General features: G+C 43.6%; 1 protein-coding gene across 1 annotated transcript in view; it reads right to left on the bottom strand.

The window, feature by feature from the left end:
- Positions 1-203: 203 nt before the first annotated feature.
- Positions 204-22,835, bottom strand: part of LOC137331853 (cytochrome P450 4V2-like) — a 58,653-nt gene continuing 36,021 nt past the window's right edge. Inside the window, exons 8-11 of the mRNA XM_067995751.1 lie at positions 16,530-16,632; positions 14,217-14,351; positions 10,592-10,771; positions 204-1,214 (exon numbers count right to left, since the gene is read on the bottom strand). Coding sequence (XP_067851852.1) covers positions 1,051-1,214; positions 10,592-10,771; positions 14,217-14,351; positions 16,530-16,632 — 582 coding nt within the window. The 3' untranslated portion in view covers positions 204-1,050. The remainder of the gene's footprint in view (positions 1,215-10,591; positions 10,772-14,216; positions 14,352-16,529; positions 16,633-22,835) is intronic.

The raw sequence follows: 22,835 nt of genomic DNA, 5'->3' as shown, positions 1-22,835 counted from the left end.
GTTCATGGGATGTGGGCGTCGCTGGCAAGGAGAGCATTTATTGCCCATCCCTAATTGCCCTCGAGAAGGTGGTGGTGAGCCGCCTTCTTGAACCGCTGCAGTCCGTGTGGTGAAGGTTCTCCCACACTGGTGTTAGGAAGGGAGTTCCAGGATTTTGACCCAGCAACGATGAAGGAACGACAATATATTTCCAAGTCAGGGTGGTGTGTGACTTGGAGGGGAATGTGCAGGCAGTGTTGTTCCCATGTGCCTGCTGCCCTTGTCCTTCTAGATTGTAGAGCAGCAGAAAGTCTGAGGAAGTTCAGGGCCATTCTGTAACTTTGGTTATTGTGCTCAATTAGTATCTTGCTGCATCTTTTTGCCTTAATATTTCATCTGTAAATAATTTGACCAAGTAGTTTTAACCTGTAGTCATTGGTCCAATGATGTATTGGTGGGCATTTTAGTAAGTGGTTTAACATGATTAGGGGTTACAATTATCAATCATCGCCATGCTAATCCTTACAGAGTGAATAAAAGCCCCTTTAGGAACCAGTTTGATTATGGAATTGCTGTCTAGCTCTGAACACAAGAGCAAGTCTTGGGAAAATGCTCAAACTGTAACAGGGGTGGCATTTATATGGTTACCACATCGATCTCATGCTCTCTTCCAGTCTTTAAAGACACTTGCTGGTAACACTGCATTACAGCACAATGATTTATCAGCAAATGAACAGTAATGCCAGCCTTTCCTATAAAAGTTCTAGATGGCATGCCTGCAGAAACTGCAAACTACATCCAGTGGATCCAATCTTGCAACACTGAATATCTGCTGCTAAATGCTGTAATGCTCATTAGTGCATAACAACTATGCTTGAAAAAATGTAAGATCAACACACAATTTAAGTTAGTCAGTAACAATACAGAAATATTGTTTGGATTCATAAAATGATTGTCACACAGTTGGGGGGGGTGGGGGGGTGGGGGCAGGGGGAAAAAAATTACACAGCAAATCCCCTGCATAATTTTAACTGGCACACTGGTACTTGAGCAAATCTCTTCTGACAATATTTATTCCGTTCTGTGGTGAAGTTCTATCCAGATACCATCTTGTGGACGCAGAATCAATTCTCCCACAAGATGCAGCTCTTCACGACTTTGCTTTGCTTCCACGTGGAATCGTCGAAGAATGGAGGACAAAATTACCTTCTCCTCAATTATTGCAAATTTTTGGCCTAAATCAAATAAAAAACTAGTTAGGTATAAAATTTCAAAACATCACTGCAACCTGCACTGTTATAGTGCCTTTAACATCAAAGCATCCCAAAGCACTTCACAGAGACAAAAGTAGGCACTGAGGAGTGATGGGAGAAGAGCTAAGGGAGGTGGCTGAAGGCATGGTCGAAGAGATTTTGGTGGGGGGAGGGGGGAAACAAGTAGTAATGTAGAGGGAGCATTCCAGAGTGTGCAGCCTAGATAGGTAAAAGCTCTGTGACTAAAGGTGGAGTGTTGTGAGGGGGGGGGGGGGGGGGGGAGGAGGGAAAGAAGGGACGAAAAAGAGGCTAGAGTAAGAACAGGGCACACACTGGTACAAAGGACTGAAGGGGGTTGCAGGGGTAGGAAGGGATGAGGCCTTGGAAGGACATTTTGACAAGGATGAAGATTTGAATGTTGGGGGAGAAGTAGCCAATGGAGGTTGCCAAAGGCAGGGGTGACAGAGGACCAGGATTTAGAGCAGGTTAGGATGTGGATGATATCATTTTGGATGAGTTGCAGTTGATGTAGGTGGAGCTTGGGAAACCAATGAGGAGAGAATTGGAGTGGCTGAGCCAGGAGCTGACTACAGTGTGGGCTTCAGTGGCAGTGGATTGAGCTGGGGGTAGAGGCAGGTGATGATGCAGACATTGAAATAAGGAACCTTGGTGGTGGCTAGAATGTGGAGTTTGAAGCAAAGCTCAGGATCAAACGGGACACTGAGGTTGTGCACCATTCAGTTCGGCCTGAGCCAGCAACGGGGGGAGTGGGGGGGGGGGGGGGGAAGAGAATCACTAATTAACATGCCTCTGGAGGTTGAAAATGAGATGGTTATGTAAAGCTATAGATACAATTAGTCTCAAGGTTTCTGGCTGGACTGGACTCACCTACACAAAAAACAATCTTTTATGTCAGTGTCATTTTCAGGTGTTCTAGTGCTGTTGACAATAAAGGTTTTCAACTCTTGGGGGGGTGGGGAGAATTTTAACTAGGAGCAGATTTCCAATGAAGAGCTGCTCAGATGAGTTAACTTCCCACCCACCAGCGGCACCAGGAAGTAACTGAGAGGAGGTTTTGCGAGGTTCTCACAGGAGAGAAGGCATCCAGGGCAGTGGAACCTGCAACTTTCATCGTGGGGCCCGGGGGAGCATTCCTCTTCCTCCTGGCCCCACATCGGAAAGATTTCCATTTACCTTTTGGGCCTCTTCTTCCTTCCGGCAGCGTATGAACTGGTTTCACCCAACTTCATCTTTCCTGCTGCTTCCCCGCTCAGGCTCACGTTAAAATGCAATCAGGGTCAATGCAGAAATAGCAAGGGAAAGAAATCACTGGTGGGAGTAGTATATAGGCCCCCTAACAGTAACTACACTGTAGGGCAAAACATTAATCAGGAAATAAGGGGGGCTTGTAAAAAAGGTAATGCAATAATCATGGGCAATTTTAACTTTCACATAGATTAGACAAATCAAATTGGCAAAAATAGCCCTGAGGAGGGGTTCATAGAGTGTATTATGGACTGTTCCTTAGACCAATACGCTGCGGAACCAACCAGAGAACAGGCCATTTTGGATCTGGTAATGGGTAACGAAACAGGATTAATTAATGATCTCAAAGTAAAGGATCCCTTGGGAAGCAGTGATCATAACATGATAGAATTTCACATCCAGTTTGAGAGCGAGGATCTTGGGTCTGAAACTACTGTATTAAACTTAAATAAGGGCAATTATAAAGGAATGAGGGCGGAATTGGCTAAAGTGGACTGGTTAAACAGATTAGATGGTATGATGGTGGATAAGCAGTGGCAAACATTTAAAAAGATATTTTATGACTCGCAACAAAAATATATCCCTGTGAGGAGGAAAGACTCCACAAAAAGGGTGAACTAACCATGGCTAACGAAGGAAGTCAAGGATGGTATCAGGTTAAAAGAAAAAGCATACAACATGGCAAAGATTACTGGTAAGCCCGAAGATTGGGAAAACTTTAAAAACCAGAAACCAGCAAAGGATGACTAAAAGAATAATAAAGAGGGAGAAAATAAATTATGAGAGTAACCTAGCAAGAAATATAAAAACTGACAGTAAAAGCTTCTACAAGTATATAAAAAGGGAGAGGGTAGCTAAAGTAAACATTGGTCCCTTAGAGGATGAGACTGGGGAAATAATAATGGAAAGCAAGAAAATGGCAGAGGAATTGAACAGATATTTTGTATCTGTCTTCACAGTAGAAGACACTAATAATATACCAATAATAGCAGAAAATCAAGGGGCAAAGGGGAGGGAGGAACTAAAAACAATCACTATCACTGGAGATAAAGTGCTAGGTAAACTAATGGGTCTAAAGGCTGACAAGTCCCCTGGACCTGATGGTTTGCATCTGAGGGTCTTAAAGGAAGTGGCTATAGAGATAGTGGATGCATTGGTTGTAATCTTCCAGAATTCACTAGATTCTGGAAAGGTCCCAGCAGATTGGAAAACCGCAAACGTAACACCCCTATTCAAGAAGGGAGTGAGATAGAAAGCAGGTAACTATAGACCAGTTAGCCTAACATCTGTCATTGGGAAAATGCTCAAATCCATTATTATGGAAGTAGTAGTAGGACATTTGGAGACTCATATTACAATCAAGGAGACGAAACATGGTTTTATGAAGGGGAAATCGTGTCTGACAAATTTATTAGAGTTCTTTGACGAATTAATGGGCAGGGGAGATAAAGGGGAACCAATGGATGCAGTATATTTGGATTTCCAAAAGGCATTCGATAAGGTGCCACATAAAAGATTACTGCACAAGATAAGAGCTCATGGTGTTGGGGGATATATACTGGCATGGATAGAGGATTGGCTAACTAACAGAAAACAAAGAGTCGGGATAAAAGGGTCATTTTCAAAATGGCAATCTGTAACTAGTGGGGTGCCGCAGGGCTCAGTGCTGGGGCCTTAACTATTTACAATATATATCAATGACTTGGATGAAGGAACAGAGTGTCTTGTGGCCAAATTTGCTGATGATACAAAGATAGGTGGAAAAGCAAGTTGCGATGAGGACACAAAGTGTCTGCAAAGGGATAGTGACATGTTAAGTGAATGGGCAAAAATTTGGCAGATGGAATATAATGTGGGAAAATGAAAAAGCAAAATATTATGTGAATGGAGAAATATTACAAAATGCTGCGCTACAGAGAGATCTGGGTGTCCTCGTACATGAAACACAAAAAGTCAACATACAGGTGCAGCAAGTAATCTGGAAGGCAAATGGAATATTGGCCTTTATTTCTCGGGGGATGGAGTATAAAAGCAGGGAAGTCATGCTACAACTGTACAGGGTGCTGGTGGGACCACACCTGGAGTACTGCGTACAGTTCTGGTGCCCTTATTTAAGGAAGGACATACTTGCATTGGAGGCAGTTCAGAGAAGGTTCACCAGGTTGATTCCGGGTATGGAAGGGTTGTCTTATGAGGAAAGATTGAACAGGTTGGGTCTATACTCATTGGAGTTTAGAAGAATGAGAGGAGATCTTGTTGAAATATATAAGATTCTGAGGGGACTCAATAGGATAGATGCTGAGAGGATGTTACCCCTCAAGGGGGAATCTAAAACTAGGGGGCATAGTCTCAGAATAAGGGGTTGCTCGTTTAAGACAGAAATGAGGAGGTATTTCTTCTCCCAGAGGGTTGTGAATCTTTGGAATTCTTTACCCAAAAAGCTGTGGAGGCTGAGTCATTGAATACATTCAAGGCTGAGTTAGACAAATTTTTGATCAGCAAGGGAGTTTTTTTTTATCCGTTCACGGGATGTGGGCGTCGCTGGCGAGGCCAGCATTTATTGCCCATCCCTAATTGCCCTCGAGAAGGTGGTGGTGAGCCGCCTTCTTGAACCGCTGCAGTCCGTGTGGTGACGGTTCTCCCACAGTGCTGTTAGGAAGGGAGTTCCAGGATTTTGACCCAGCGACAATGAAGGAACGGCGATATATTTCCAAGTCGGGATGGTGCGTGACTTGGAGGGGAACGTGCAGGTGGTGTTGTTCCCATGCGCCTGCTGCTCTTGTCCTTCTAAGTGGTAGAGGTCGCGGGTTTGGGAGGTGCTGTCGAAGAAGCCTTGGCGAGTTGCTGCAGTGCATCCTGTGGATGGTGCACACTGCAGCCACAGTGCGCCGGTGGTGAAGGGAGTGAATGTTTAGGGTGGTGGATGGGGTGCCAATAAAGCGGGCTGCTTTATCTTGGATGGTGTCGAGCTTCTTGAGTGTTGTTGGAGCTGCACTCATCCAGGCAAGTGGAGAGTATTCCATCACACTCCTGACTTGTGCCTTGTAGATGGTGGAAAGGCTTTGGGGAGTCAGGAGGTGAGTCACTCGCCGCAGAATACCCAGCCTCTGACCTGCTCTCGTAGCCACAGTATTTATATGGCTGGTCCAGTTAAGTTTCTGGTCAATGGTGACCCCCAGGACGTTGATGGTGAGGGATTCGGCGATGGTAATGCCGTTGAATGTCAAGGGGAGGTGGTTGGACTCTCTCTTGTTGGAGATGGTCATTGCCTGGCACTTATCTGGCGCGAATGTTACTTGCCACTTATGAGCCCAAGCCTGGATGTTGTCCAGGTCTTGCTGCATGCGGGCTCGGACTGCTTCATTATCTGAGGGGTTGCGAATGGAACTGAACACTGTGCAGTCATCAGCGAACATCCTCATTTCTGACCTTATGATGGAGGGAAGGTCATTGATGAAGCAGTTGAAGATGGTTGGGCCTAGGACACTGCCCTGAGGAACTCCAGCAGCAATGTCCTGGGGCTGAGATGATTGGCCTCCAACAACCACTACCATCTTCCTTTGTGCTAGGTATGACTCCAACCACTGGAGAGTTTTCCCCCTGATTCCCATTGACTTCAATTTTACTAGGGCTCCTTGGTGCCACACTCGGTCAAATGCTGCCTTGATGTCAAGGGCAGTCACTCTCACCTCACCTCTGGAATTCAGCTCTTTTGTCCATGTTTGGACCAAGGCTGTAATGAGGTCTGGAGCCGAGTGGTCCTGGCGGAACCCAAACTGAGCATCGGTGAGCAGGTTATTGGTGAGTAAGTGCCGCTTGATAGCACTGTCGATGACACCTTCCATCACTTTGCTGATGATTGAGTGTAGACTGATGGGGCGGTAATTGGCCGGATTGGATTTGTCCTGCTTTTTGTGGACAGGACATACCTGGGCAATTTTCCACATTGTCGGGTAGATGCCAGTGTTGTAGCTGTACTGGAACAGCTTGGCTAGAGGCGCAGCTAGTTCTGGAGCACAAGTCTTCAGCACTACAGCTGGGATGTTGTCGGGGCCCATAGCCTTTGCTGTATCCAGTGCACTCAGCCTTTTCTTGACATCACGTGGAGTGAATCGAGTTGGCCGAAGACTGGCTTCCGTGATGGTGGGGATATCGGGAGGAGGCTGAGATGGATCATCCACTCGGCACTTCTGGCTGAAGATGGTTGCAAACGCTTCAGCCTTGTCTTTTGCACTCACGTGCTGGACTCCGCCATCATTGAGAATGGGGATGTTTGCAGAGCCTCCTCCTCCCGTTAGTTGTTTAATTGTCCACCACCATTCACGACTGGATGTGGCAGGACTGCAGAGCTTTGATCTGATCCGTTGGTTGTGGAATCGCTTAGCTCTGTCTATAGCATGTTGCTTCCGCTGTTTAGCATGCATGTAGTCCTGAGTTGTAGCTTCACCAGGTTGGCACCTCATTTTTAGATACGCCTGGTGCTGCTCCTGGCATGCTCTTCTACACTCCTCATTGAACCAGGGTTGATCCCCTGGCTTGTTGGTAATGGTAGAGTGAGGAATATGCCGGGCCATGAGGTTACAGATTGTGCTGGAATACAATTCTGCTGCTGCTGATGGCCCACAGCGCCTCATGGATGCCCAGTTTTGAGCTGCTAGATCCATTCTGAATCTATCCCATTTAGCACGGTGGTAGTACCACACAACACGTTGGATGGTGTCCTCAGTGCGAAGACGGGACTTCATCTCCACGAGAACTGTGCAGTGGTCACTCCTACCAATACTGTCATGGACAGATGCATTTGCGACAGGTAGATTGGTGAGGACGAGGTCAAGGAAGTTTTTCCCTCGTGTTGGTTCGCTCACCACCTGCCGCAGGCCCAGTCTGGCAGCTATGTCCTTCAGGACTCGGCCAGCTCGGTCAGTCGTGGTGCTACCGAGCCACTCTTGGTGATGGACATTGAAGTCCCCCACCCAGAGTACATTTTGTGTCCTTGCTACCCTCAGTGCTTCCTCCAAGTGGAGCTTAACATGGAGGAGGACTGATTCATCAGCTGAGGGAGGACGGTAGGTGGTAATCAGCAGGAGGTTTCCTTGCCCATGTTTGACCTGATGCCATGAGATTTCATGGGGTCCAGAGTCAATGTTGAGGACTCCCAGGGCCACTCCCTCCTGACTGTATATCACTGTACCGCCACCTCTGGTGGGTCTGTCCTGCCGGTGGGACAGGACATACCCAGGGATGGTGATGGAAGAGTCTGGGACGTTGGCTGAAAGATATGATTCTGTCAGTATGGCTATGTCAGGCTGTTGCTTGACTAGTCTGTGGGACAGCTCTCCCAATTTTGGCACAAGTCCCCAGATGTTAGTAAGGAGGACCTTGCAGGGTCGACTGGGCTTGGTGTTTTGCCGTTGTCGTGTCCGGTGCCTAGTGGTCCGATGCCGGGTGGTCCGTCCGGTTTTATTCTTATTATGACTTTTCGTAGCGAGATTTTACAACTGAGTGGCTTGCTAGGCCATTTCAGAGGGCAATTAAGAATCAACCACATTGCTGTGGGTCTGGAGTCACATATCGGCCAGACCGGGTAAGGACGACAGGTTTCCTTCCCTGAAGGACATTAGTGAACCAGATGGGTTTTTACGACAATCCGGTAGTTTCATGGCCATCATTACTGATACTAGTATTTTAATTCCAGATTTTTATTTAATTAATTGAATTTAATTAATTGAATTTAAATTCGCCAGCTGCCGTGGTGGGATTTGAACTCATGACTCTGGATTTTAGTCCAGGCCTCTCGATTACTAGCCCAGTAACATAACCACTATGCTACCGTTCCCTTCAGTCAAAGGATATGGGGAAAAGGCAGGAAAGTGGAGTTGAGGTAAAAATCAGATCAGCCATGATCTCATTGAATGGCAGAGCAGGCTCAAGGGGCTGAATGGCCTACTCCTGCTCCTATCTCTTATGGTCTTATGGGTCCTGCTGAGGTCGTAGGACCCCAATTTGCACTGATTCATGAGGCCCCCACCTGCAGTCGGCTGAGATGTAAGCCTCCTGCAGAACCCTTTACTTTACTATAGTAGGCTACGGGAACTGGCTACTTTCTGTGCGGGTAAGTCACCCCCTTGATTTTAAGGGGTTAAAATCCACTCCTTGGAAAAGTAATTCTTCATTATTTAGAACTTTATCTTCAATAAAATATTTAACTCTAGAAATAAACTAAAAAATGAATATGTAGCAGGAATTTTTATTTCATTTTACCAGGTGAGGTCCTGTGCCATTACTCATGGACAAAGAAAAAGTTGTGACTCTCACTTCCTGTAACCGTTCAGTAAATTTTTGTCTTCACTGCCTGGGTAGTAATCTGGCAAAGCGGATCACCCGCCCACTATAGCACCGGCCTGATTTTCATTCCATTGATGTCAATGGCCATCCACTCTGCCAGATTACTGCCCATGTGAGGAAGATGAAAATTTACCCCATGTCTCTAATTCTCTCCCATTCCACAATTCTATCTGTTTCTCTCTTTCTTTTTCTGTCATTTGTTCAATCTTTCCCTCGGTGTGCCTCACAGTGTTCTCTGGTTGTTTTCCTTTGTACAGCCGTTTGTCTCTGACTATGTTTTTCTTCATTTGGTAAGTCTCGCCTTTCCTCTATCTCTTCTCTCTAGTATGGCTCCCATTCTTTCTATACACTTATCACACATGTTTCTTTACTGATCTTTCAACTTAAAAGAAAAAGGCCAGTATATACAGTAGAACGGGGGGTAAACTATACCAACTTTGCGGCAGGTACTCGGGCCCAGTGGGGAGAGGCTGCGGCAGGGCATGAGAGACTGTCAGAGCTATTGTAATATGCATGAGTGAGAGAGAGAAAGAGCCAAGAAAGGTGCAGTGGAGGGCAGCTCAGGCTGGGAGGGAGTAAGGAACTGGGAAATAGCAAAGAGTGCCACCATCTAGTCTGACACCTGTATCCCAGGCCAGATCCTTGTTCCCGAATGTGCAAGTCAGGGTCATCTACAACACCCGCGTGTAAAAGAGAAACGGGGGCATAGGCATAGTTGGTAGCAATGGGCTGAGGACTGAAGGGGGGAGGCTACAGGGCATTAGATTGAGGAGGGAGGTAAGAGAGACTTGGGAGGAGGAAGCAGAATGCAAGGCCAGAACCTAAAGGAGTGGTGATGGCAGCCATTCCAATGCTAGTTGCTTTATGTTTAAGGGCAAAGTGATCATCTAGACTCTCAGTGGGAGCGGAGATGCTGGTGCAGCACAATAGGAGCAACCGTTTTTATCAGTTGCTCAGGCTCACTCAATCGGAGGAGTGGCAGATCAGCTGATTTCCCAGAATGATGATCCTGTTGCATCTCTGGTTTATTTTATTTTTTTTATATAATGAGTTGGATCAGTGCTGAGGCAATTAGCTGATGTGCCAGTCCTGAAGTTCAGTGAGCCTGCTCCACTGCTTAAAACTTATGCATCAGGTCTCTAGCAGTACGTTGCTACATCTCTGATTTAGCAGCAGGTCTGCTGAGAGAGGAAAAGGCCGTCGGGAAGGCTGAGCTATTTAACAAAGCACCAGGTGTCAGGATAGGCTAACACAGTGGAAGGTTGGTGTGTGGCAGTAAAATGAAGGCCGAGGCTGGGGTCAGAATAGTGCGGAATAGTGAACAGTCATGATGAGCTAACCCACAGATTGATTTTTTTAAGTGACAAGTGATTGGTCATTTTCTTTCCAACGAGCCAGTTGACAGTACAGAGCTTTTTCCAATGAAGTTTTAGGACATTTTCTTTTGTTGGATGTGATTGGTCGATTGTTGTCCAATCAAAAAGTCTAAGCAAAGCATGATTAACCAAATCAGCAAGCACAAAAATCACCCACAGCCATTAGGACATAGTCACAAAAATATATTATATATATATCTATCTCTCTTACCACTGAACATTTTGGCTTTAAAAGGTTAAGATAAAAGCAATATGGTTAAAAGTTAAAAACTTGGTGGTTATTCATTCACATATAGCTGCACAGGGTATCCAAAGCACATCACATGCACTGTACACCAACAGGATGTTTTTTGTACAGTAAGACATACATACCTATGCAGTTTCTAAGTCCAGCAGAAAATGGAATAAATGCATATGGATTTATTTTACTTGAATTCTCCTGTAAAAATCGCTCAGGCCTAAACTCCTCAGGGTCTGGGAAATACCTCGGATCTCTGTGTAGGGCATAAGGAATGATCATGGCGTTGACCCCTTTGGGTATCTTAAACCCTCCTGAAAGACAAAAGTTAAACAATATAACACTAATTGTTTTAAAGGTGTCATTCAGCTAATGAGCTGCCCTTAGAAAAATGTTATGGAGAAACTAAAAATCATTATGAGGTGGTAGTAAGTTGTTTTTGTAAAAAAAGACCAATACTTGGCAAAATACCATTTTGTGGATAGCAAAAGGAGTCCTATTTGAAATAACACAATTTCAAATTCATATACAATATGACCCGATTTTTTTTTTGTATTTTCACACCCTTCCCTTATGTGAAGTAGTGAAGGGATTTGCAGGCTGAGTTACAGCCTGACAGGCCGTAATGTGAACACTCCTGCCATGGCGATAACCATCTTTATACTAGCCAATAGGGTAGTTAGTCCTACACGGCGGGAGGGTTTTATGGGCTCCCGCAACCCATACGAAGGGTAGTGGGGGGGGCGCTCCCAAACCCACCAGATGCTAGTATCCCGTTGGATGTCAACCCAAGATTCAGAGCCGGAGCTCTGGTCTCCACTCGCCGAGACTGTCTGGAGCGGGGTATGAACCCTGCACCTTCCGACTCACAGGCGGGATTGCTACCCCTAAGCCAAAGGCACACTCCCGCCAAGCAGTTAAAGGCAGTAATATAATTGGACACCATGTGATGCCATTTCATGTCAACTGAACCCTCCAATATGTCACAGCTTCGTATCACACCATCTGGTATTCCTTTTTAGATGGTTACATAGTGCCAAATTACAAATGTCCAAATAATAAAATAAAGCCATAGACGAGACGATTTGGTAGCTCTCGTAGCTAAATTCATAATTTCTAGCCATTTCATCAGTTGAGCCCCAGTGCTCTCCAATAATTCAGTTGGACTATCGCAATTGGACAAATGTTGCCAACTCTCAGATAAATCCTGTCCAGTAGCTCCGTGGTGTCTACTGGTTAATCAAGGAGGTATTAAAAGTTCACAGGGAGAGGTCAATACTCCAGTTCATTCTGGTCTTTCAATGGAACAGAAAATTGGACGTGGTGTAAAATGAGCTGCTGATTTGCTATCAGCCCATTTTGCGCTACAGGCGTTGACCAATTTCATCCCCATTGCGTTTGCAAGCATTGTTCTTGGCAAAGTTTGGAAATGCTTTGGTTAAATGGCATGATTGGAGTTGTGCGAGTTGGAACAAATGATATCACCACGTCATTACTGCCTCATTTAAATACACCCAACCATTTTAGGACAGGTGCTTCTGCCGTTCACTGGAAATGACTGTGGAAAATTGGACAGTTGCTAAAGTGAGCAGGATCCAATGCAACAGACACCCACCCAATGCCCAAAATATGAGCAGTAAGAGGATAGTCCAGGCTTAGGTGTCCCTTACTATGGTCTACCCTGATTGCAGTTCACTGATGCTTGATGATAAAACATTTTGCACCAGAAAAAGATAAAAAGCAAAAGTAAAAGTTAAAAAGCACAATTAAAGAAACAAAAAAGTATCAAAGCAGAAGACATTTCATCTGTACTTCACTTATCAGATGCAGTTTTGCAACTTCAACAGAATTTGCAACTTCATCAGAAAGTTCAGTTGCATTGCTCAATAGCACAAATATTGTCCTTAGGAAAAGATAAAGTTCTGTTAAACTCTTTCCCCCAATGCGAAGTCAGTATTTGTTCAAGATAAATGGAGAGAATTGAATAAAGGATCACCAGCACAGAAATATATAAATTATGTGCAAGTCTTTTTGTCAGAACAGATAGGATATCACTTATAAAGCAATTCTGATATACAACCATTCATTTTCACTATTTTATTCACAGGTCAACTGCCCACCCATCACCTTTGTCCTTATTATGTTCCATTGGCTCCTGTGCACCAACAAATCAATTTGAAAATCCATGCCCTTATCTTTAAGTCCTCACTTCACTCTATCTGAGCAATCTCTCCCAGACATGCATCTTTGCCTGCACCCTCTGCTCCTCTGCCTCTGGCTGCTGGAGGGATCCCACCTTGGAGGGAATTGTAGACTTGGACAAAGATTTTGAAGTTGTTGCACTGAGGAATGGAGAGCCAATCAAGATCAGTGAGACAGGGGGATAGATGAAAGTGGTTTTGTGCAAGTCAAAATGTGGTCAATAAAATTCTGGATGAGTTGGAGTTTAAGTAGGGTGGAGGATGGGAGGCATTGGAAAAGTTAAGTCTGGAAAAGGCATGAATCGGAATTTCAGGTGCAGTGGGGTGAAATTGGGAGCGAGAGAGAGGTGATACGTTGGAGGTGAAAAGTAGGCAACCATACGGATGTGAGATTTGAAAGCTTAGCTCAGTCTGATAGGACGGTGGAGGCTGTGCATCTTTGGGTTGAGGTTCAGCAGGCATTCATGAAGGGGAATGGAATTGGAGCCTAGGAAAACATTTCCGTTATACTATGAATGACAAATGGATTGATGATGAAGATGAATGAGATGAAGATGATGTCATCATCTGCAAGAAAGTGCAACTTTATAGAGCTGAAATAAAATATTTCCATAGACTGGTAATCTTCAACAGCTGCATATTAGATATAAAAAGAAATCGCCAATTTTAAGAATTCCTCCACCCCACATTTCAGCTGACAGTACTGCCCAATGCTTGAACAATTTTGCAGTCTTGTGTGTAGAGCTTTAGATTCAATTCCTTATAGAAATGAAAGTTATTTTTGCACCAATCTGTCCACACATTTTTTTTAAAAAATGTTCAAACAACCTTAAGGTCAGAGCCTCACTAAAACTTGCAGTTCAACCAAAACTTCATGAAATGCTTCCTCCTGCATCAGTGTGACAACTCACATCGGCCATCCCCAAGATCCTCGAGTGAGACTGCCAATTAGTGCTAAATGAAGAGCAGTTTCATGTCGCAGATATGTGTCCACTGGGAACACGTCTGAGACTCCTCAATGCATTTTGATTAGAACCTTACAGCCATTGGAATAATACTTTCATTCTATTAATCCGGGCTAGGTTTTGTTTGGAGATGAAAAGATACCATTCTAATCCACCTTGCCACACAGACCCCCACTTCACATTTCTTTGCATTTACATTAGTGGAGGGAGGGTGAAAGAGGATGAACTCTTTTGGGCTTCTCCCGCTCCACCGTGGTAACTTTGGTAGAGCACATAAATGGGGTTTCCGCCAACTTTCTGATGAAGTTATGGTGGTGGAGCGGGAGACATCGTGAGGAAATTCACTCCTGTTCTTTCCAAGTTGGTTAAATGTATCCATGTTGCTATTTTACACATTGAATCACACCAACAATATAAGGATGTATTGCTACGTTCCACAGGGAACTCCTACCATGATATAACCTTATTCCATCAAATATTGCACTGGAAACTTACTCAAGTTATTTTACAAAATAAAACATTATAAAAGAGATGATGGATTACACTTACTTTCCAACACTTTACAAAAAAGGATAAAAACTGCAGCAACTTACCGATGTTGCAATCCTCAAGCAAAGTACGACCAAAAATTGGAACAGAAGGGAACAAGCGTAGAGATTCCTTAATAACACACTGCAGAAACTGGAGATTCTTCAGATCTTCCATTGTAGCAGGACGATCAGAACTGCCTGATGGAAAATGCAATCAAATCCAAAAAGTGAATTCTGAAGCGAAGCACATTTATATAAATATGTTCAGAATAATTCAGATGGTGTAGAAGCAGGGATGGTAATACTACCCTCCACTCCCTTGGAGAAGGTAGGAAGAGGTGCAGGGGTAGGAGGGAGGAGAGAGGGAAGGGGACACCAAGAGTGGGAGAGGGGATGAGAAGAGAGAGGAAAAAGAATGTCATGTTCTCAAAAGTCAAGCAGGTTGTTCAGGCAAAATCTTCTCTTTCTGAATCCATGCTGATCATTGTTTACCAGGTTATTATTGTACCTATAATCCTCAAGTTTACTCTTAATAATGGATCCCATTATAATTACCTCAAAGAACTTTACTGGATATGTACAGCAGAATCAATGACCTGTAAAACCATGTTGACTACTTCTTTTCATATTATATTTTTCCTGATGTCTCACTACTCTTTCAGGATTCTTCCTATTCTACCCATTACTGATGTCACGTGACAGATCTATAATTCCCTGGGTTGTCCTTTTTTTTTATAAATTGGCATCATCATCTCTCTCTATTTGCGACTGCCCTTGAAATATGTGTCAGGGTGTGACCGATTTTATTTGTCACCTCTGTTATTGTGCTACTATGAAGTCTATCAGGACTGTGTTTCTTCTAGTGTCATTAATCTCCCTTTCAACAGTTTGTGGATAAGTTCTACATCTATCAGTTTTGATTCTTCTTGCCCTTTAAATTCATACCCTGTATGGGAAAAACAAGCTTCAAACTCCTTTGCAAACATAGACACAAATAAATCATTAAGGACATTGTCCATTCTTCTCTCATTTGATTATGCCCCCGCTGGAATCCCTCAGGTGCCACTGTTTTCATTAGCACCCATTTTTGCCAAATACAGGGGGTAATTTTAACCAAACCCACCCAGCAGGAAACTTTTGTGATCAGATTGGATGCCCGTTTTACACCTATGGAATGCCCATGTCTGCAAATGATGTTGCCAAGGGGCAGCATGTAGATAAGGAAGAGGAGGGGGCCAAGGATAGCTCCTTGAGGAACTTGAGGTAATAATGTGCGGTGCATGAAGGACAATAAAAGATGTCAGAGCTGTCTGGCAGTCTCTTGAGCATCCTCTATTGGCAGCCGTGCATTCAGCCACCTAGACCCCATATTCTGGAATTTACTCCTTAAACCCGGTCACCTCTCCACCTTTCACTCCTCCTTTAAGATCCTCCTTAAAAACCATATATTTGTCCAAGCTTTTAATCACCCCTTCTAATTTCTCTCTTTTGTTCGGCTTCCTTTTTTTAAAATTACATCTCTATGAAGTGCCTTAGGATATTTTTCTACATTAAAGGCACTATACAAGTGCAAGTTGTTGTTATTTTTTAAGTAGGTTCCATTATATGCAACACATATATACTTGCTTACTTTAGTGCAGTTCTGACTGAGTACTGCACTGCTGGAGGTGCCATCTTTTGGATGAAACATTAAACAGTGACCCACCTACCTCCTCACGTGAAAGTAAACAATCTCATGGAATTATTTGAAGAGTTAGAAGTTCTCCAGTGTCCTGGCCAACATTCCTCACTCAACCAAAAAACAGGTTATCTGGTTGTTAATTGAATCACAGAATTTCATAGCATGAAAGGCCATCTGGCCCATCATGCCCATACTGATCGCTGGAAAAGCTATCTATTTAAGTCCCATTCCTCTGCCCTTTTCCCACACGCTTTTAATTTTATTCTTTTTCAAATATTTATGCACTTCCCTTTTAAAAACCAAAGCAGATTCTGCTTCCATAATTAAACTACCATGGATTCTGATTCTGGATTCATTCATTTACTGTTTGTGGGACCTTGCTGTATGCAAATGGTCTATTATATTTGCCTACTTAACAATATAGTGAACATACTTACAAAGAAATTCTTTGGTTATAAACCACTTGGGGAGGTCCTGAGGAGATGATAAGGTGCTATGTAAATGCAAGTTTTTCTTTTTTTCTTTACATACTATGGCATTTTGGCATCTAGACATGCAGTACCTGTCACACGAAAACTGATCCTAATATATCAGACATTTTAGATGGAAGTTATCAAGATGTATTATGAAAATAACTATCATGTGAAGAATTTGTGAAGAGAATGTCAGAACTTAAAGGCCTCTTAAGGCCTTACCAAAAACATCATCCAGCTCTTCGTGAACTTTCTTCAGCACATTTGGATGGGACCCCAAGAGGTGAAGAGCCCAGTTTATTGCAGCCGCTGTAGTATCATGACCCTGATGGAAAAAAACAAAAGCAAAATATATAAAGATATATATCTTTATACAACTCATTCATTTCAAAAGAGCCATTTTCCACAGACTGGATCCAATGCATTATCACTGTACTCTGGACAGACTAGAAGAAAACAGTATTCCCACTGTTGAGATTAAACACTGGAGCTAATACTTAAAATAGTCTGTTGTATTAATGTAGTTTTATTTTACAAACATGGCAGAAGAATGAGATAATTATTGTAACTAAAGTAGAATAGGCCTGTTCTTTAATCATCGACTTGCCTGAGAAAATGTATTCCCTATGTTAGCAAACCTTGTACTTAAACTCAAATCCACTCTGACTTGTTCTTCCACAGCTAAATGGAAATGATATATTAAGGTAAAAATATATTAATATACATAGGATCAATTTACACTTTAAAAGGACCTTTTAAAATATGTTATAATCAGATATGTTATGTTATGGCCAATAAAAGACAATGAAAAGACCTTTTCTAGAAAAAACATTACTTTAACATCCAAATAGACAGTGGGAATAGGAAGGCAAGAGAATATAGATACATAAAGATTTTAAATCTTATAAAGCAACAAATAGTTAGTTACGTTAAAATAAGAGAGAGAGAATAAGCACTTCATTCTTGCTGTTTTTTATTGCTAGACTGCCCTCTCCTCCAAAAAGAGAGTCACCTTATGAGCAGCACCTCCAAAACCTGGTAACTAAATGGGGCAGTTCTGCCCCCACCTAGTTTGCAACCTAAAAAGATATAGACCTTTCAGCACAGCTATTTCATTTTGTTAATCAATGGATCTCATATTACTGAGCCACTGCACCTGCACTGTATTAACAGTCCAAACATGTAGAGATTACCAGTAAGTAGCATTATTCCTATAAAAACAGAATAGGATCAATTGAAAAGTGAATAAAATTACATTGAATCTATAGTCAAAAATGGATATAACAACTTACCTGAAAATCTATTTTAAAAAGTTGTTATAGCAAATACTCTGCATTTTTCTAGTAAAATTAGGGAAAAATAAATCACTGGTTCAACTTGGCACAATACGAATAACCAGTAGATGGAGCTATATCTTAAGATATGATAATACCCAACTCAACACAGGTTTACTGTGGTGAATCAGCTTTTTGTACTTTTTTCTTTTAACAATAAGTTGTTTATAAGCAGGCTCCCATTTAACTCAGCATACTAGTAACTAATTGGAGTTCACTGTAGCACAAATCTGCCTCCAGTTGATCTACATACTGTACATGCACCTAAACATCCGGAGAGATATTTTGCAAAATGCCACAGAAATTAAAATGAAAATTAACTAGCACGGGTACAACCGCACCAACAACCCCAACATATTAATGTACACTCCTGTAAGTACGATGTACAAAACTATACAGCAACTTCACAAAATATAGTATGTTTTGTTCTGAATTAGAATTTTTTTTAAAAAACGATCAAGGCTTTCTTAATCAGATAGGAACATAGGAACAGGAGTAGGCCAATTAGCCCTTCAAGTCTGTTCCGCCATTCAATGAGATCATGGCTAACTACATATACCTGCCTAAGAACATAAGAAATAGGAGCAGGAGTAGGCCAATCGGCCCCTCGAGCCTGCTCCGCCATTCAATAAGATCATGGCTGATCTGATCCTAACCTCAAATCTAAATTCATGTCCAATTTCCTGCCCGGTCCCCGTAACCCCTAATTCCCTTTACTTCTAGGAAGTAAATATCCCTTAGCACCATATCCCTTAATACTTCATATTCTAATCCTTATTACCTGGGGTATGGTTTCCCCAAGATCCCCACAGTTGAGTGCATGTATAAATAAAAAGCAACTCTGAAAATAGTAGAACAGGGTCAGTCAATCCTTACACTGAAAGCACTCAAAAGATTAGCGGCGAGGGCAAGATTTCAATTCAGATTCTTGGAAGTCATTTGTTCTTTATTGCACTCCAACTTTATATAAGAAAGAAATCAGAGAGACTTTTATCACATTTTTAAAATACCTGACGCCTGCCTAGCAGGTAGAAAAACAGTTACTGTGATCACTTACGAACAATGGGATACCTACTTCAAGGCTGAAAGCTAGAGAATAATGGCAGTGCCCAAACTCTCACTTGTTCAGTTAAGCAAACAACAAAGGAAATGTGTTTAAGTACATTAAATACATTCCTACATTGATGTATTAATAGGCATGAATTGACTAAAAGAAATGAATTTTAAAGAATAAGTGAATAGTTAAAAGGACTAACAGCTATAAGAACTCAGAACTGCTGAAAGACACAGGGGCTATTTTTGGTACCGTTCCATTTTACACCAGTACAGTGATTTAATCGTTTGAACAGTAGATTACCTTCATAGTTCTTGTTTTTTTTCCATCCCCACTTAACCACTTATTAATAGAAATTTAATTTAAAACACTTTCTAAAATGGTAATCTGTGCTTAAAAATACTGTAAACAGATATTCTTTTTGACTGTCAATGTCATAAACAATGCCACTGTTTCACATAAAGTAATTTGTCAAACTGATGTCTCATGAGTTTATTAGAATCTAAGCTTAACAAAATGTTTATCTGTGCTGGGCATTAACTTACAAACAATGTTAACAGATATTCTTTTTGACTATCAATGTGATGAACAATGCCACTGTTTCGAATCTAAAATAAAATTCGAATTTTGTCTGCTACTCATGATGTGACCAATTGATGTTGAAATACTTTGGAAAGGAAAATGGTGTGGGGTGTATAATGTGACCTATCTGCTAACGCCTGTTTTGCGTCCCCGAAGTTGAATTTTACCCCAACGGTGTTTTTCCTCATCCTAATTTGAGTTTTGTAAAAAAAAATCAGTTCAACTTTGAAAGTTTCTAATTATCAATTGAGTTTTTTGATCATTAGAAATTGACACCAGGGAATGAAAAGACAGAAACACGAGAGAGAGCCAGAGAGACAGTCAGGTAGACAGAGACAACGGGCCCGATTTTAGCAGGCCTGCGGGTTCTCGGCGGATGGGCTAGCGGGCGCGTGGGTAACGCGCCCGGTGAAATTAGTGGGTTTCCCGCGCGATCGTAGCAGGCAAACCATTAATTGGAGCCACTTACCTGCTCCTCCGGGTTCCCCGCTGCTGATCTGCGCGTTGGGCGGGCTGCACATGCGCAGTAAGATCTGTCAGCTGGAGGCGCTCTATTTAAAGGGGCAGTCCTCCACTGACAGATGCTACAACCAATAGCAAAGATGACTGCATGGAGCAGCCCAGGGGGAAGGCTGCTCCCAGTTTAATGCTGCCTCACCCCAGGTATCAATACATGGGGTGAGGAGGAGGGGGAGGACAGAGATCTTCCACCCAGCGGGCGGGAGGAAGCAGCCCGCCTCCGCCACCAGGAAGGCCTGGCTCGAGGTGGCAGAGGGGGTCACCTGCGCCACCAACATATCGCCCACCTGCACACAGTGCAGGAGGCGGTCCAATGACATCAGTAGGTCAGCCACAGTGAGTACACGTAGTCTTTCCCCTACACTCCGTCTGCCACATCACTGCCCCCACCCCACATCTCCTTCAGCACTGCCAACACTACTCTGTCACATCACCCCTCAGACCCACTCAAACCCCATCCTCATCTTACCTGCACCTACTCACCTCGCCAGTACTCATCCCACCACTACCACGCAACCCAATCCTCATACAATCTCATGGCTCTATCCCATACTCACCCTCTCGTGCATCTCTCTCACGGCCAGCCTCACTCAACCTGCCACCACCTGTGCTGCAGCCACAGGGCATGCATCACATATGTGCAGTAGGCAGCGTAAGGCAAACGTGTCGTGAGCATGAAGGGGATGCACAAGGGTGTCTGAGGGTTTGTCATGGTTGTTACTTTTATTGAATTTCAGAACAACTCATCACACATTATATTGGCACCACTACTGCCATGCCTTCGCGAATCCTGTCCGGTTTGTGCAATAATGCCCGCTCCTGGGCATCACTAGGAGGACCCACCACTGATGCCACCCATTGTGTCACTGCAGAGTGGGTGTAGGTGTATTTGCAGGGCTCTTCTGCGCAGACGACTGAGAGACATCGGCGATGTCCCCGGTTGCACCCTGGAAGGCTGCGGAGAAGAAGTTCGGGAGGGCAGTGGTGACTTTGACAGCGACAGGTAAGAAGATGGTGCTCGGGCCAGCCAGGAGCAGCTCGGCATGAAAGAGGCTGCAGATGTCCACGGCTACATGTCGAGTGACTCTGAGCCTCCATGTGCACTGCTGCTCAGAGAGGTCCAGGAGGCTGAGCCTCGGTCTGTGGAACCTGTAGCGAGGGTAGTGCCCTCTGCGACGCATCTCTCTCTGCGGTAGCCCTCCCTCCTGCTGTACAGGTGGATGTGTCACAGCACTCTGTTGTGGAGCTCCACGTGTCAGAGGTGGACGGCGTGGAAGGCGAGGCTGGTGATGCTGTTCGCCCTCCGAGGGGGTCATGACTGCAGCTACGGCGGCCCCCATCCGCAAGATGTACATCTGAGGGGGTCCGCAAGGTGGGTACATGTCTCCGGACCCCGGGGTAAGTGTGCAGGTTGGTGACTTTGACCGTCAGGAGGAGGGTGGTGGAGGCCAAACTTTGTCCCAAGTGACAGAGTGGCCTCCTGCAATGGGTGAGGGTCTCCCCCCCCCCCCCAACCTGTCAAATGGACCTTTGCAGCTGCCACAGGCTGACAGCTGCAACACGTCCATTCGAGCTGGGAGTGTTTCCCCCAGTATGGGAAACAGTCCCATGTTGTTCCAAAATCCCACATAGTCCCTTAATCAGGTCAGTTAATGACCTGAAATACCTAACTAAATATTGTCAAGTGGCATCCCGCTGGCTTTAATTGCCTGCGGGATTCCCACCAGCGGGGGCTGCGTGCGCACACCGGCGCGTCAGCGGGGAACCCGGAAGTGGGCGGGATTGAGGCGGGATCCGGTCCCGCTCCTGGATTTCGCGATTTTCGGGGCCCCCCCCCCCGCCGAGAACGCACCCGATAGCGGGTGGTAGAATCGAGCCCAACATGTCTTCCCTCATCCCAATTTAACTTTTTTGAAAAAAAAGAAATGCGTTGAATTCTGAAAGCAAAAAGAAAGCCTCTAATTATCACCTGATTATCATCTGTATTTTGTTGATAGAAAATAATAGCATTCAAATTATGGCATCTGTGAAACAGACACACACACACAAAAAGACACAGAAATAAAAATAGAAAGAGGCAAAGAGACATATACAGAAACATATTTCCAAAAAACAATCGCAAAACACCAAATTTAATGTTTTCAGAAGCCACAGTAAGTTACAAACCAGTGCTGCCAGACTGGACATGTCCTCCTAACCCCCGCCCCCTTCAAAAGAATCAACCAGTACTGATTGATCACATTACAACCATTTTTAAAATTAATGCAAAGTCAGCTTCAGATAAGGAAGTCTAGCAACATCTTTTAAAGAATCAAAATCACAGAAGGCCATTTGGCCTATTGTGCCTGTGCCTAGCTGCCCCCTATGGAGCAATTCTACCTTGTTTTTTCTCATACCCATTAAGATTTTTACTTCAGGCGTTTATCTAATGTCCTCCTAAATGTCTTATTGGCTTGAATGCCACAGTAATTTGAGGTAATACATTTCACATTCCAATAACCATTTGCTTGAAAATATTTCTTCCAATTTTGTAAATTTATGCCCACCTGTTACTGATTCAATGACCAGCAAAAATCATCTTTTACAATTTGCCCTTTCAAGCCATTTCAAAACTTTGAACACCTCTATTAGTTCTCCCTTAACCTTGGCTGCTCTAGTAAATAGTCAGAATTTTTCAGGTCTCTCAGAAGTGAAAATAGTTGTGATGATAAACTTGAAAATTAGGACTGTATTGACTACAGCAGAGGTTTTCTAATAAATCTACATTGAACCTTTTCTGTGGCTCCAATATTCCTTTATAACCTCCACACACTACTCTATCTGTGGCCTAACCGATAACTTGTACAGGTTTAACTTCACCTCCTCATTTTTGTACTCAGTGCCCCCCATATATAAAATCCAGAATCCAATTTGCCCTTTTTATGGCTTTTTCCATCTGCAATCTTGCTTTTAAAATCTGCATCTCTAACTATCTCAGTTTCTCGATCCCATTGAGAATTTTATTGTTTAGGGTGCATTTTCATTCTCTTTCCCCTCCCC

The sequence above is a fragment of the Heptranchias perlo genome, chromosome 1 (assembly GCF_035084215.1).
Source record: "Heptranchias perlo isolate sHepPer1 chromosome 1, sHepPer1.hap1, whole genome shotgun sequence".
NCBI classification, from domain to species: Eukaryota; Metazoa; Chordata; class Chondrichthyes; order Hexanchiformes; family Hexanchidae; genus Heptranchias; species Heptranchias perlo.
Note: the sequence above shows the minus strand (reverse complement) of the source record. Positions and strands in the feature narration are given on the sequence as shown.